This window comes from Lotus japonicus, chromosome 6, assembly GCF_012489685.1.
Source record: "Lotus japonicus ecotype B-129 chromosome 6, LjGifu_v1.2".
Taxonomy (NCBI): Eukaryota; Viridiplantae; Streptophyta; class Magnoliopsida; order Fabales; family Fabaceae; genus Lotus; species Lotus japonicus.
The window spans coordinates 58,130,906-58,144,336 of NC_080046.1; the positions used below are offsets into that span (position 1 = coordinate 58,130,906).

Sequence of the window (13,431 nt, forward strand, 5' to 3'; positions counted from 1 at the left end):
GCCCGGGTCATCTCTGTTAATTTCAATGAGGCTGGTGGTGGAGACAGCAAGTTGCTTTTGCTTTGCCGGCTCGTTCAAAGCATAGTTCATAGAAGTATGTGCACCCCATGATAATTCCTTAGCTATGTTATACTATAAATAATTTTAAACACTAATGTCTTTGGTGGTTAGCTGAAGTATATCCAACCAAACAATTTTCTTTAAAACATGGACAACAAAATTAAGAAAATTCATCAATTATTCTAATGCAACAATATGCATAGTCCCAGAGTTTGGAGAGAGTGTTCCGCTGCTTAGAGTTGGAAATGAATTTGATGTTGTAGAATATCCGGTCCAAGGTTGTTGGTAGTCTTCAATTCCAACAACCTCAACTTCTTCATGATTTTGTTCTGCATTACTAGACTTCCTCTCCAATTTCCGGATCTCTTCCAATTCTAATGTGACTTCTTTCATAGTTGGTCGTTTTCTCCCATTCAACTCTAAGCATCTCTTCACAAGATTAGCAACTGCTATGACATGTTCTCTTTTCCCATCCTTTGTGATTCTTTTGTCAACAATGTCAAAAAGACTATTATCCTCCATGCACTGAACAAAATATGAAGCTAAATTCTTGGATTCCCCGGATCTTGCAAAGGACACTGCCTTCTGACCAGTTAAAAGTTCAGCAAGAACCACTCCAAAGCTATAGACATCACTCTTTTCTGTGAATTGACTAGTATGAAAATATTCAGGGTCCAAGTATCCAAAAGTTCCTTGAACTACTGTGGTGAGGTGAGTAGCTTCAACAGAAACTATCCTAGAGGCTCCAAAATCAGCTAATTTTGCCCTGTACTTTTCATCCAACAATATATTTGTTGATTTGACATCTCGGTTGTAGATGGGTTGAGATGCAATTGAGTGCAAGTTCCCCACCCTAGTGGGTACCGTGATGGTATATGGGGATGAGAACTCACTGTGTAGCGACTTTTAATTCAGAATGGGTAATTTATTGATTGTTATGGATCACTTGTCATTATGCTACTGCAGAGCCTTGCATGGGCAGCGGAAGATCCAATTAGCGGAGCTTTAGTGGCCATGCTCATTTTATTGTGAAGACTCAAGACTGATTATATTCCGTGCTAATAATAATTTTAATGTTCATCCTTAGTTATTTCTAATTGATATCCATGCTTAACCCAAATTTATGTCCCTCTTTGAGGTTAATTGTAGCCTTTATTGGGGCAGCTAGTCCATAATCCAGTACGATAAAACTTAGATCAAGTTTCTTACCTCCATTCCATAAGTTTATGTGTAAGTTTTCAAATTTGAACACTAAATTCTTAATAAATAATATTAATTTTTAGAAATAGTTCTACATTTATTATTGGTAAATTTGATGAAATGAATTTAAGGAACTTGATTCCAAAGTGATATGTTGTCATATTCGAGTGCAAATCCTCTGTCTCCTCTCCCTGTCATTTTTCCTGTCCCCCCAATTACAAAACTTGCACATCATTAAAAACTTCCACATCATCATATCATCACACTTAACACCTTCGTCACTGTCCTTCCCATTAAACCCATTTCCTTGGCCCCACCCGCCCGCAGCACCGTCGCCAGATCTGATGCCACCGTCTCCTCCCATGTCCTTTGCACCTTCGCCGCCGTCGTTTGCCTCCCCTACATATCTCTTCGACGGGGTTAGAGGAAAGAGAGAACGAGAGGGCTCTTTGCATAGATCTTAAGGTGTTCTTGAGTCCCTTCCTCTTCTATGCTTAATCTGGGTTTCTTTCTTGAAGATATGCTTAATTTGTGAAAAAAATCTCAATTTTGAATGGGCTGGGTGAGTGAAGAAGATGACAGTGAGTTTAAATGTGAATAAGTGTGAAAGCTGATGTGTTAATTTTAAATAACATGTCATGTTCTTATTGGAGAGACAGGGTAGGAGACACATAGAGGAGACAAATGATCTACTCGTCATATTCCTCTTCGTGGCAATTGTGCCTCTTTACTTTAATCCAAGAACAGAAAAAAGTAGCACTTCTCTTGAAAATAGTTTTTTTTTTTTATACAATTCTCTTGAAAATAGTTGAGCGTGTGTTTGAATTCCGGTCAAAAATTGTTTATACAATTAATGAAAAAATATTCACATAATGACTTTGTAAAAAACTACAATATATGACTGAAATTGTACAGAAATTCAAACTCACATTAAATCAGTATTGCTAATTTAGAAATTCCTTTTATACATGTCATATATGTTTAGCATGAATTCCTTCGCACCTGAGTCAACAATGATATATACACATTTCATTTTTTAAACATTTAATTTCTACTCATTTTTATTTATATCTCTCTCCTTTTATCATCTATCACATCTCATACTTTCTCTCTCTTATTTTCTCTTTTCTTCTTATCTTTCTCCTCCTCCATCTCTCTCCACTTCATATTAGAGGTGTGAACATAACATTATTCCTTCCACCTGAGTTGAACAATCTTGTGACTGAGAAAAACTCATTCTTTCCGCAAGAATTTAAAAAATGGAATTGAGTTTTCGAAATAAACGTGTCACCCTCCACCTTCATCCTTTCATTATTCCTTAACCTTTGAACAAGAATTTCAAAAAGGAATGCTGAGCTGAGTCCTAAAAACACGTGTCACCCTCCACCTCACCTTCCTTCTTCATCGGGTATTGATTATTTTAATTTTCTTAACCTACTTTGTTAAATCTACTCTTTATGGATGTGTTAATCAAAAATGGAAAATCTTGCTCACATCAATAGTGATTTTATAAAGTAAATATTCATCTATCTATTTATCCATCTATCTATCTATCTATCTTCTATAAACTATATAAAGGGAGAGTTTGTGCAGCCTTGAGGGTAAAATTGTAATTTAATAATTTAATACACATGGGTGAAATTTTTGTTATGGTCATATATGTAAATTTATAGATTATAGATAAATCAATCTTAGCCATACATTTCTTCTAATCCTAACCGTTGAAGGTGATGGAATGCAAAAGGAAAAGAGTAACGTTAAAGTTTAAACCTCAAACGCTTCCTCTTCTGTGCGTATGCAAAAGCCAAAGAGTCTGTGAAAAGCGTAACAGAAAACCCTCACAATGCTTTCTCTTCTATGGTCCAGAAGTTAAGAGGAAAAATAAAGGGGGCCAAATGCGAGAGGAGAGAATGATCCGAGAGATTCAGAGGGTGGTGCGGGAGAGATGGGGAGAGGAAGAGATCTCGGTTGTCTGGGAGCGAGCTCGATGGTGGGACCAATGCCATGCCCGAATGCGATATCGATGGAGGACCTGGCGATAGAGTTGAAGCAAGGCTGCAATGCGATATCTATGAATTTATTTTTGGTATTTGGTTCATGTTTGAACTTGCTGTTACTTCAGCAGTATACTTAAAATGAAGGGGATGATATGTTTTTTAAACAAGGATTTAGACTATTTTTTCACCTATTTAGGCCAATATTTAGTATTTGATATTTAATGTGTTCTCTTCCTCATCTTTTTTATCAGTCACTTATTCCGCTATGGAAAATGCATTGTATTGTAGGTGAGTGTCTTGTAGAAAAACTCCTAGAAGAAGATTTTGGCCTTGAAATAGAGATCAGGGGTACTCAATACTTGATAATCCCTATGCCATCAGAGGTGAAAACTTATCAATTTCATCCAATTTTAAACCATAATTGACATTCTTTATTTTTGCCACATTGTTTATAAGCGTCTTATTTCTTGAGTTTAGGTGAAAAAAGTCATGGCTTGATGTACAGCTCTGCAAAGAAGGAACTCAAGATTGTGATGCATCAAATGATACCACGTCAGGGGGATTACTTAAATTTCTAAAGCATAACAATGAAGAAATTGTATTTGATAAAAAAAATCAAGCTCATGTCTATTTTTTTTTTTGAATTCAAGCTTTTATATAGGTGTAATATGTTTAATGGTTATTTCTGTTCAAAGTTTCCTAAATCAGCCCTATAAACTACATTGATATGATCATCATTGTTGGTTTAGTTGAATGAAATGGATAGGGATAAGGAAAAGGAAAGAGAGCGAGAGAAAAGGAGAGGGAAAGCTATAGATATGGGGAGAAGGTCAAGGGGAAAGGTAAAATTAGAGAGAAAGAGAGGCAGATAAATTTAGATAAAGAGGCAATTGCATATTTTACAATGTGTAATTTACCCTATCTTTGTAACGCCCCAATTTCTCAACCGAGGAGTCACATTAGTAACCTAATAAGTCTAAGGACTATTTCGTAATCCTGAGAAAACACAATATATATTTTTTTTTTCCTTTTCGAAACAACTGAACATAATTGAATACTTAACATATACTTTATTCAACAACCCGTTCCCGACATATAATAATAGTGTCATACAATATCGTAAGCAGGTTTCCAAAATAAGTACGCTCACTGGAACAGTGGCGGAGATAAAGTTTAAACAACAGAGTTTTCAGATGGGGGGAAAGAAACTCAGACATAGTCCAGCAAAAGGAAGAAGCAACTGCTTCATCCACCTCTACTCGACCGCCCACGATCACGGTCTCCAACTTGAACAGCTAAGCTTCAGCGGAAGGCTCTCCATCGCCTAATAGCGTTAAGCGCCCAAACAACAAGTAGCAAATAGAAAGGGTTAACTCCATACAATTACCATGTATGAAAGAGAAAATCATGCTATTCAAATTTAACTACCTATCATGGTAAATAAACCAACAACATAACTAAACTCATATATCAACTATATAACATCAATTCAGATATCGACAACCTAACATATAACATCAATTCAAATATCGACAACCTAACATATAACATCAAATCAGATATCAATAAACTAATAACTAAAATCCAACAACATAGGGTTAGGTGTTAGTTCCCTATAATGCAACTATATGCTTCTACCAAAATGGATCGATCAGCAACGTCTCTCAAGACGGGACAATCACGCGGGACCACACCCACCTCATTGCCACTTAACGCCACTCCGGACGGGACAATCGCGTGGGACCACACCCACCTCATCGCCACTTTAGAACATCTCAAAAGATGGGACAATCCCGCGGGACCACACCCACCTCATTGCCACTTTATAACGCCTCGAAAGACGGGACAATCACGTGGGACCACACCCACCTCATCGCCACTTAAGGACCAAAGCCTATATGCCAAGTCAGTCAACAACAATCCCCAAACCAATGATTAATTCGGAGTAACCACATGTTATTCCTATTATCAACGAACATAACTCAATTCAATTGCATACCAACTCAGTTTAATGACAGAAACCAGTAAACGGTCGAAGCCTCTCAGAAAACGGAGACACACGTCTCAATAAGTTTACTCGGCCGAAGCCTTCAGAAAACATTTGGCACAAGCCTCAGAAACAGTCAATATAAGCAAGCATACAACATTGCAAGCATAATAATCATAATCCAATGCCAATCAATATAAACATCTTCATCTCAAACACATGCAGTGCGATAAAAGCAGGCAAGACTCAAGGACACGCTAAAACCGAGTTACCCTTACCTTCGTGAGTAGAAGTTGGGCATGGAAATTGCGAACCTAGAACAAATAAAACACAATCATCAACACAAGCTTCACTAAGAGCAACACGATCTACTAATACTAATCGAAATCGTAAAGAAAGCCTCTAAAGCTTCAGAGTTCCTATTTAGGCACAAATTGACAACGGAGACTTCGTTCGCTAAAACGAGCATAACTCGAGCTACAGAACTCAGAATGACACGAAACCGGCGCCAAAATTTCGACAATTGAAAGAGCTACGCAATGGCTCAGGTCATAGAGACCCAAAAAATTATTTTTGGACACGGTACCCTAAGCAATAGGTTTCGGCCACTATGTAAAATAGGGTTCCCGAACTTTTCCTTCGATCTAAATCGATTCCTAGGTATTCTTAGGCGATATCTAGGCCAGGGAAACTCTCAGAAAAATTATCGGATCGAAAACTGTCACAGGGGTATTTTGGTCAATATTTTTAGCTCGGAAACTCAAAATCAGAATTTCGAAAAACAAATTAGATGGGGTCGACACCAACGACGATTATGACGACTAATCCTACTAACGCTAAGCTCAGTCGAGAGTTTTAAGCCCAAAGGACGAAACTTTAGCCAAAAATGGGTATTTCCTACAGAAATGAATTCCGGCAGCATTTCGGCGACATTCGGCAAAATGTAATCCGCTAGAAGTACTCTTGGGTACGAAGAGAATATATTTAGACACTAAAATCAACCTATTTGGACAGTTTTACAAAAAGCTCAAAACTTGGAGCACAGAAAGACATAACAAAAAGCGACGGAATTTAAGATCAGAAGAAAGAAATAACATCAGTACCTCGAGGCCTACGCGTAGCAACGAACAGAACGACGATCAGGCAAGAATCGGAAAAAAACTCTTCCTCCTTTCTCCCTCAAGCTCACCCACAACCAACAAAGAAAATGAAAAGAAAAAGAAAAGAAAGACCAGAGAACGTGGTCTGCAGAAGAAGAAGAAAGAAAATGAAGGTGTGATTTTTTCTTAGTTTCTGAAGTCCTATATATAGGAAATTGAAAACGCGAGAAAATGATTATTTCGCGATTCCGATTTTTCCTACTGATTCCAACGTATTTTAGACACGATATTCTTCCCGCTGAATCTTCTAATTCTTCAAAGAAATATCAATATGATTTTTGGTTTTCGAGGCTTGTTTTTAATGTTTACTGGCTTAAAATGCACTTTATGCACTTTTTGATTTTGACCTCGGATGCAGAAACTTCCTTCTGAAGAAAGATTTGGAACGTCGATTAGAGTGGGCCTTCGCGTGTGGAATCTTCGTTTGAAGCTCCGAATAGAAAAAGTCTTCATTGTCGGGTGATTCTAGGGTTTTGAAATACCAGGGTTTCAGTTTCGGCAAACTTCCGATGATTGGAATCGGACGTTCGTAGATCCTAGAGTTTCGCCTCGAAACGATTGTGATATATGGAAAAAGAGAAGTTCTAACATTTCTCTGAAGATTTTTGGACTAAATTCCTACAGTGTTCCAAGGGTGGAAGATTGTTGGAAATTTTATTACTATAGTGTTCCAAGGGTGGAACATAGTCTTTTCCTAAGGTTCTTATCCTAGGTTTAAGCGAATCGATCGTGCTATACCTTTTTATCGATTTTGATACAATCCTTAGACTTTTCCTGAACTTTCTCCTTCATAAATTTATTTCATCCGATAAACTCTTGTTCAGGTTTTTCCTTCGCGATACATCAAGCCTAATCGTAAATGGAAGTCTCTTCCACTTATTCTAAGCTTAAAACTTGGGTCTTACAATACTACCCCCCAAAAAGAAAGTTTCGTCCTCGAAACTTGGTGTCAGAGGAACTCGGGAGTGCCATTCCCTCACATAACATTTTCTAAGTTATCCTCTAGGTCTCGTTTGCCCTTAGGTTCTTGGTGACTCTCTCACAAATAACAACCTTCAGTCTGCAACTCAAGGCTAGAACTTTCCGTTCTTAACCTTGTCACCCCTATGTCAATCAAATCCTTAGCTTACTATCCAAAGTCTGACAGTCTCCAGGTTTTATCCACTTAGGACAAGAATTCTCAGACTTAAGGTCTACTATACCTTTAATAAGTTTGGACCTCTATTATCCTTTCGCTCTCTCACACTCCTCCTTGCAAAAGATACTACCCTACTCCTGGAACTCATACGACCTCTCATCAGAATCCGTCTCTTAACTTCTATTCCTTCTACTGTTTCATCCTTATGAAACAAGATTAGATACTATCAGGTCGAATGGTAATTCTGTCACATCTAGTTTTAACCACGTCGCACAAGCTAAGTCTATAACAGAAGGTGTAGCACCATAGTTTAAATAGTACGATAAGGGAATTACCCGGGATCTCGCGGTTACCGTGGATTAGACCCTCGTCTTCATCAACTTCAGTTCCACTAATGAAGTAGACCCTTCCACCAGCAGTGGGCCTCCTAGCCCCAGCAACATTTGCAGCATCCTCAACCTTAGGAATCCTGCAATCCCTAGCGAGATGGCCTGGCTTGTTGCAGTTCCAACACATCAGAGGACCCTCGGGACAGTGGCTGGCATAATGTCCCTTTTGGTTACACTTGAAGCATGTCACACCGTCCAAACTTACTGCTAGAGGTCTCGATGCAATAGCATTCCCACCCGTGGGATAAAAAGAACCAGAAGCTGTCCCCTGACCCTGAGGACGAACATACGGCTTCTTCTGGTAATGCCTACCCTTGTCATTTCTTCCTTGATTAGTCCTAGTCGGACCTCCATTTCCTTGGTTAGGCTTGTTCTGACCTTGGAATTTTCCCCTTGCATTATCAATGGCCTCAATCCCCTTGGTCTTCTCCACCAGCACTTGGTAGCGATTCAGTCCTAGCGGTTGCACCGCCCTCTGCAGCTCATAACTCAGCCCATCAATGAAGCGCTCGCACATATAGCCTTCATCTATCTGTCCTCGAAAGTAGCGGAAATGTTTCGCCAACGACTCCAACTTTGAAGCATACTCAGCTACGGTCATGCCTCCTTGACGGAGTCTCAGAAATTGTGCTTCCTTAGCGGCTCTAGCACTATTAGGAAAGTACTTGTCCAGGAAAGCTCCCCGGAAGCACTCCCAAGTGATAGCTTGATGGTCGGCTTCCATCATAGCTCTAGCCCCGCGCCACCAATACTCAGCTTCACCAGTCAGCAGGTAAGTCGCATAATCCACTTTCATCTCTGCAGTGGTACGCAGAAAGGTGAAGATCTTCTCCAACTCCTGGAGCCATAAGTCAGCTTCCTCCGGATCGAAGCCCCCAGAGAACTTCGGCGGATCCTGACGCTTGAAATCGTTCAGACCCCTGGTCTGAGCAGCAGCTTGTTCACGCTCCTCACGCTGAACACGACGAGCATTTTCTTCAGCATGGTTTTGTGCAGCCACCAAAGCAGCAGTAGCAACACGTTGAGCTTCAGCTTCCTCCCTTGCAGCGGAGTTGGTAACTTGTTGTGCCATAAGGGCAGTCAGGTTAGCAATAGCTTGCTCCATCGGATTCATGTTGTCTGAACCTTGAGTCTCGTCCAGTTGTGGAAACCTCCTGTTCCTGTTTTCATGAACAGTCAAAGACCACAACAGATACTCAGGCCAGAACAACACGAGGCTCTATAATAACTAACTATGTATATACTTATATCAAATGTATAATTAACGATAACTAGCATAAGGTTATTCACCTACGAACAACCTTCAAGAATAATTTATATAAACAGTAATCAAGCACACTCTTCCTCCGATTGACACCACATTAATCGGTCTCAGAGTTCAAACATCTTAAGCAGACACTCTACCCAAAAGCTCTGGTTTTCTAGACCAAAGCTCTGATACCACAATTGTAACGCCCCAATTTCTCAACCGAGGAGTCACATTAGTAACCTAATAAGTCTAAGGACTATTTCGTAATCCTGAGAAAACACAATATATATTTTTTTTTTCCTTTTCGAAACAACTGAACATAATTGAATACTTAACATATACTTTATTCAACAACCCGTTCCCGACATATAATAATAGTGTCATACAATATCGTAAGCAGGTTTCCAAAATAAGTACGCTCACTGGAACAGTGGCGGAGATAAAGTTTAAACAACAGAGTTTTCAGATGGGGGGAAAGAAACTCAGACATAGTCCAGCAAAAGGAAGAAGCAACTGCTTCATCCACCTCTACTCGACCGCCCACGATCACGGTCTCCAACTTGAACAGCTAAGCTTCAGCGGAAGGCTCTCCATCGCCTAATAGCGTTAAGCGCCCAAACAACAAGTAGCAAATAGAAAGGGTTAACTCCATACAATTACCATGTATGAAAGAGAAAATCATGCTATTCAAATTTAACTACCTATCATGGTAAATAAACCAACAACATAACTAAACTCATATATCAACTATATAACATCAATTCAGATATCGACAACCTAACATATAACATCAATTCAAATATCGACAACCTAACATATAACATCAAATCAGATATCAATAAACTAATAACTAAAATCCAACAACATAGGGTTAGGTGTTAGTTCCCTATAATGCAACTATATGCTTCTACCAAAATGGATCGATCAGCAACGTCTCTCAAGACGGGACAATCACGCGGGACCACACCCACCTCATTGCCACTTAACGCCACTCCGGACGGGACAATCGCGTGGGACCACACCCACCTCATCGCCACTTTAGAACATCTCAAAAGATGGGACAATCCCGCGGGACCACACCCACCTCATTGCCACTTTATAACGCCTCGAAAGACGGGACAATCACGTGGGACCACACCCACCTCATCGCCACTTAAGGACCAAAGCCTATATGCCAAGTCAGTCAACAACAATCCCCAAACCAATGATTAATTCGGAGTAACCACATGTTATTCCTATTATCAACGAACATAACTCAATTCAATTGCATACCAACTCAGTTTAATGACAGAAACCAGTAAACGGTCGAAGCCTCTCAGAAAACGGAGACACACGTCTCAATAAGTTTACTCGGCCGAAGCCTTCAGAAAACATTTGGCACAAGCCTCAGAAACAGTCAATATAAGCAAGCATACAACATTGCAAGCATAATAATCATAATCCAATGCCAATCAATATAAACATCTTCATCTCAAACACATGCAGTGCGATAAAAGCAGGCAAGACTCAAGGACACGCTAAAACCGAGTTACCCTTACCTTCGTGAGTAGAAGTTGGGCATGGAAATTGCGAACCTAGAACAAATAAAACACAATCATCAACACAAGCTTCACTAAGAGCAACACGATCTACTAATACTAATCGAAATCGTAAAGAAAGCCTCTAAAGCTTCAGAGTTCCTATTTAGGCACAAATTGACAACGGAGACTTCGTTCGCTAAAACGAGCATAACTCGAGCTACAGAACTCAGAATGACACGAAACCGGCGCCAAAATTTCGACAATTGAAAGAGCTACGCAATGGCTCAGGTCATAGAGACCCAAAAATTATTTTTGGACACGGTACCCTAAGCAATAGGTTTCGGCCACTATGTAAAATAGGGTTCCCGAACTTTTCCTTCGATCTAAATCGATTCCTAGGTATTCTTAGGCGATATCTAGGCCAGGGAAACTCTCAGAAAAATTATCGGATCGAAAACTGTCACAGGGGTATTTTGGTCAATATTTTTAGCTCGGAAACTCAAAATCAGAATTTCGAAAAACAAATTAGATGGGGTCGACACCAACGACGATTATGACGACTAATCCTACTAACGCTAAGCTCAGTCGAGAGTTTTAAGCCCAAAGGACGAAACTTTAGCCAAAAATGGGTATTTCCTACAGAAATGAATTCCGGCAGCATTTCGGCGACATTCGGCAAAATGTAATCCGCTAGAAGTACTCTTGGGTACGAAGAGAATATATTTAGACACTAAAATCAACCTATTTGGACAGTTTTACAAAAAGCTCAAAACTTGGAGCACAGAAAGACATAACAAAAAGCGACGGAATTTAAGATCAGAAGAAAGAAATAACATCAGTACCTCGAGGCCTACGCGTAGCAACGAACAGAACGACGATCAGGCAAGAATCGGAAAAAAAACTCTTCCTCCTTTCTCCCTCAAGCTCACCCACAACCAACAAAGAAAATGAAAAGAAAAAGAAAAGAAAGACCAGAGAACGTGGTCTGCAGAAGAAGAAGAAAGAAAATGAAGGTGTGATTTTTTCTTAGTTTCTGAAGTCCTATATATAGGAAATTGAAAACGCGAGAAAATGATTATTTCGCGATTCCGATTTTTCCTACTGATTCCAACGTATTTTAGACACGATATTCTTCCCGCTGAATCTTCTAATTCTTCAAAGAAATATCAATATGATTTTTGGTTTTCGAGGCTTGTTTTTAATGTTTACTGGCTTAAAATGCACTTTATGCACTTTTTGATTTTGACCTCGGATGCAGAAACTTCCTTCTGAAGAAAGATTTGGAACGTCGATTAGAGTGGGCCTTCGCGTGTGGAATCTTCGTTTGAAGCTCCGAATAGAAAAAGTCTTCATTGTCGGGTGATTCTAGGGTTTTGAAATACCAGGGTTTCAGTTTCGGCAAACTTCCGATGATTGGAATCGGACGTTCGTAGATCCTAGAGTTTCGCCTCGAAACGATTGTGATATATGGAAAAAGAGAAGTTCTAACATTTCTCTGAAGATTTTTGGACTAAATTCCTACAGTGTTCCAAGGGTGGAAGATTGTTGGAAATTTTATTACTATAGTGTTCCAAGGGTGGAACATAGTCTTTTCCTAAGGTTCTTATCCTAGGTTTAAGCGAATCGATCGTGCTATACCTTTTTATCGATTTTGATACAATCCTTAGACTTTTCCTGAACTTTCTCCTTCATAAATTTATTTCATCCGATAAACTCTTGTTCAGGTTTTTCCTTCGCGATACATCAAGCCTAATCGTAAATGGAAGTCTCTTCCACTTATTCTAAGCTTAAAACTTGGGTCTTACAATACTACCCCCCAAAAAGAAAGTTTCGTCCTCGAAACTTGGTGTCAGAGGAACTCGGGAGTGCCATTCCCTCACATAACATTTTCTAAGTTATCCTCTAGGTCTCGTTTGCCCTTAGGTTCTTGGTGACTCTCTCACAAATAACAACCTTCAGTCTGCAACTCAAGGCTAGAACTTTCCGTTCTTAACCTTGTCACCCCTATGTCAATCAAATCCTTAGCTTACTATCCAAAGTCTGACAGTCTCCAGGTTTTATCCACTTAGGACAAGAATTCTCAGACTTAAGGTCTACTATACCTTTAATAAGTTTGGACCTCTATTATCCTTTCGCTCTCTCACACTCCTCCTTGCAAAAGATACTACCCTACTCCTGGAACTCATACGACCTCTCATCAGAATCCGTCTCTTAACTTCTATTCCTTCTACTGTTTCATCCTATGAAACAAGATTAGATACTATCAGGTCGAATGGTAATTCTGTCACATCTAGTTTTAACCACGTCGCACAAGCTAAGTCTATAACAGAAGGTGTAGCACCATAGTTTAAATAGTACGATAAGGGAATTACCCGGGATCTCGCGGTTACCGTGGATTAGACCCTCGTCTTCATCAACTTCAGTTCCACTAATGAAGTAGACCCTTCCACCAGCAGTGGGCCTCCTAGCCCCAGCAACATTTGCAGCATCCTCAACCTTAGGAATCCTGCAATCCCTAGCGAGATGGCCTGGCTTGTTGCAGTTCCAACACATCAGAGGACCCTCGGGACAGTGGCTGGCATAATGTCCCTTTTGGTTACACTTGAAGCATGTCACACCGTCCAAACTTACTGCTAGAGGTCTCGATGCAATAGCATTCCCACCCGTGGGATAAAAAGAACCAGAAGCTGTCCCCTGACCCTGAGGACGAACATACGGCTTCTTCTGTAAT

At 39.8% G+C, this 13,431-nt stretch overlaps 1 protein-coding gene across 1 annotated transcript; it reads right to left on the reverse strand.

Moving 5' to 3' along the window:
- Nucleotides 1–237: 237 nt before the first annotated feature.
- On the reverse strand, nt 238–1,275 carry LOC130725642 (wall-associated receptor kinase-like 10). Its single transcript, XM_057576856.1, has 2 exons — nt 1,270–1,275; nt 238–963 (listed from the first exon to the last, which is right to left on the reverse strand). The coding sequence occupies exons 1-2, from the start codon at nt 1,273–1,275 to the stop codon at nt 238–240; spliced, it is 732 nt and encodes a 243-aa protein (XP_057432839.1).
- Nucleotides 1,276–13,431: the final 12,156 nt, after the last annotated feature.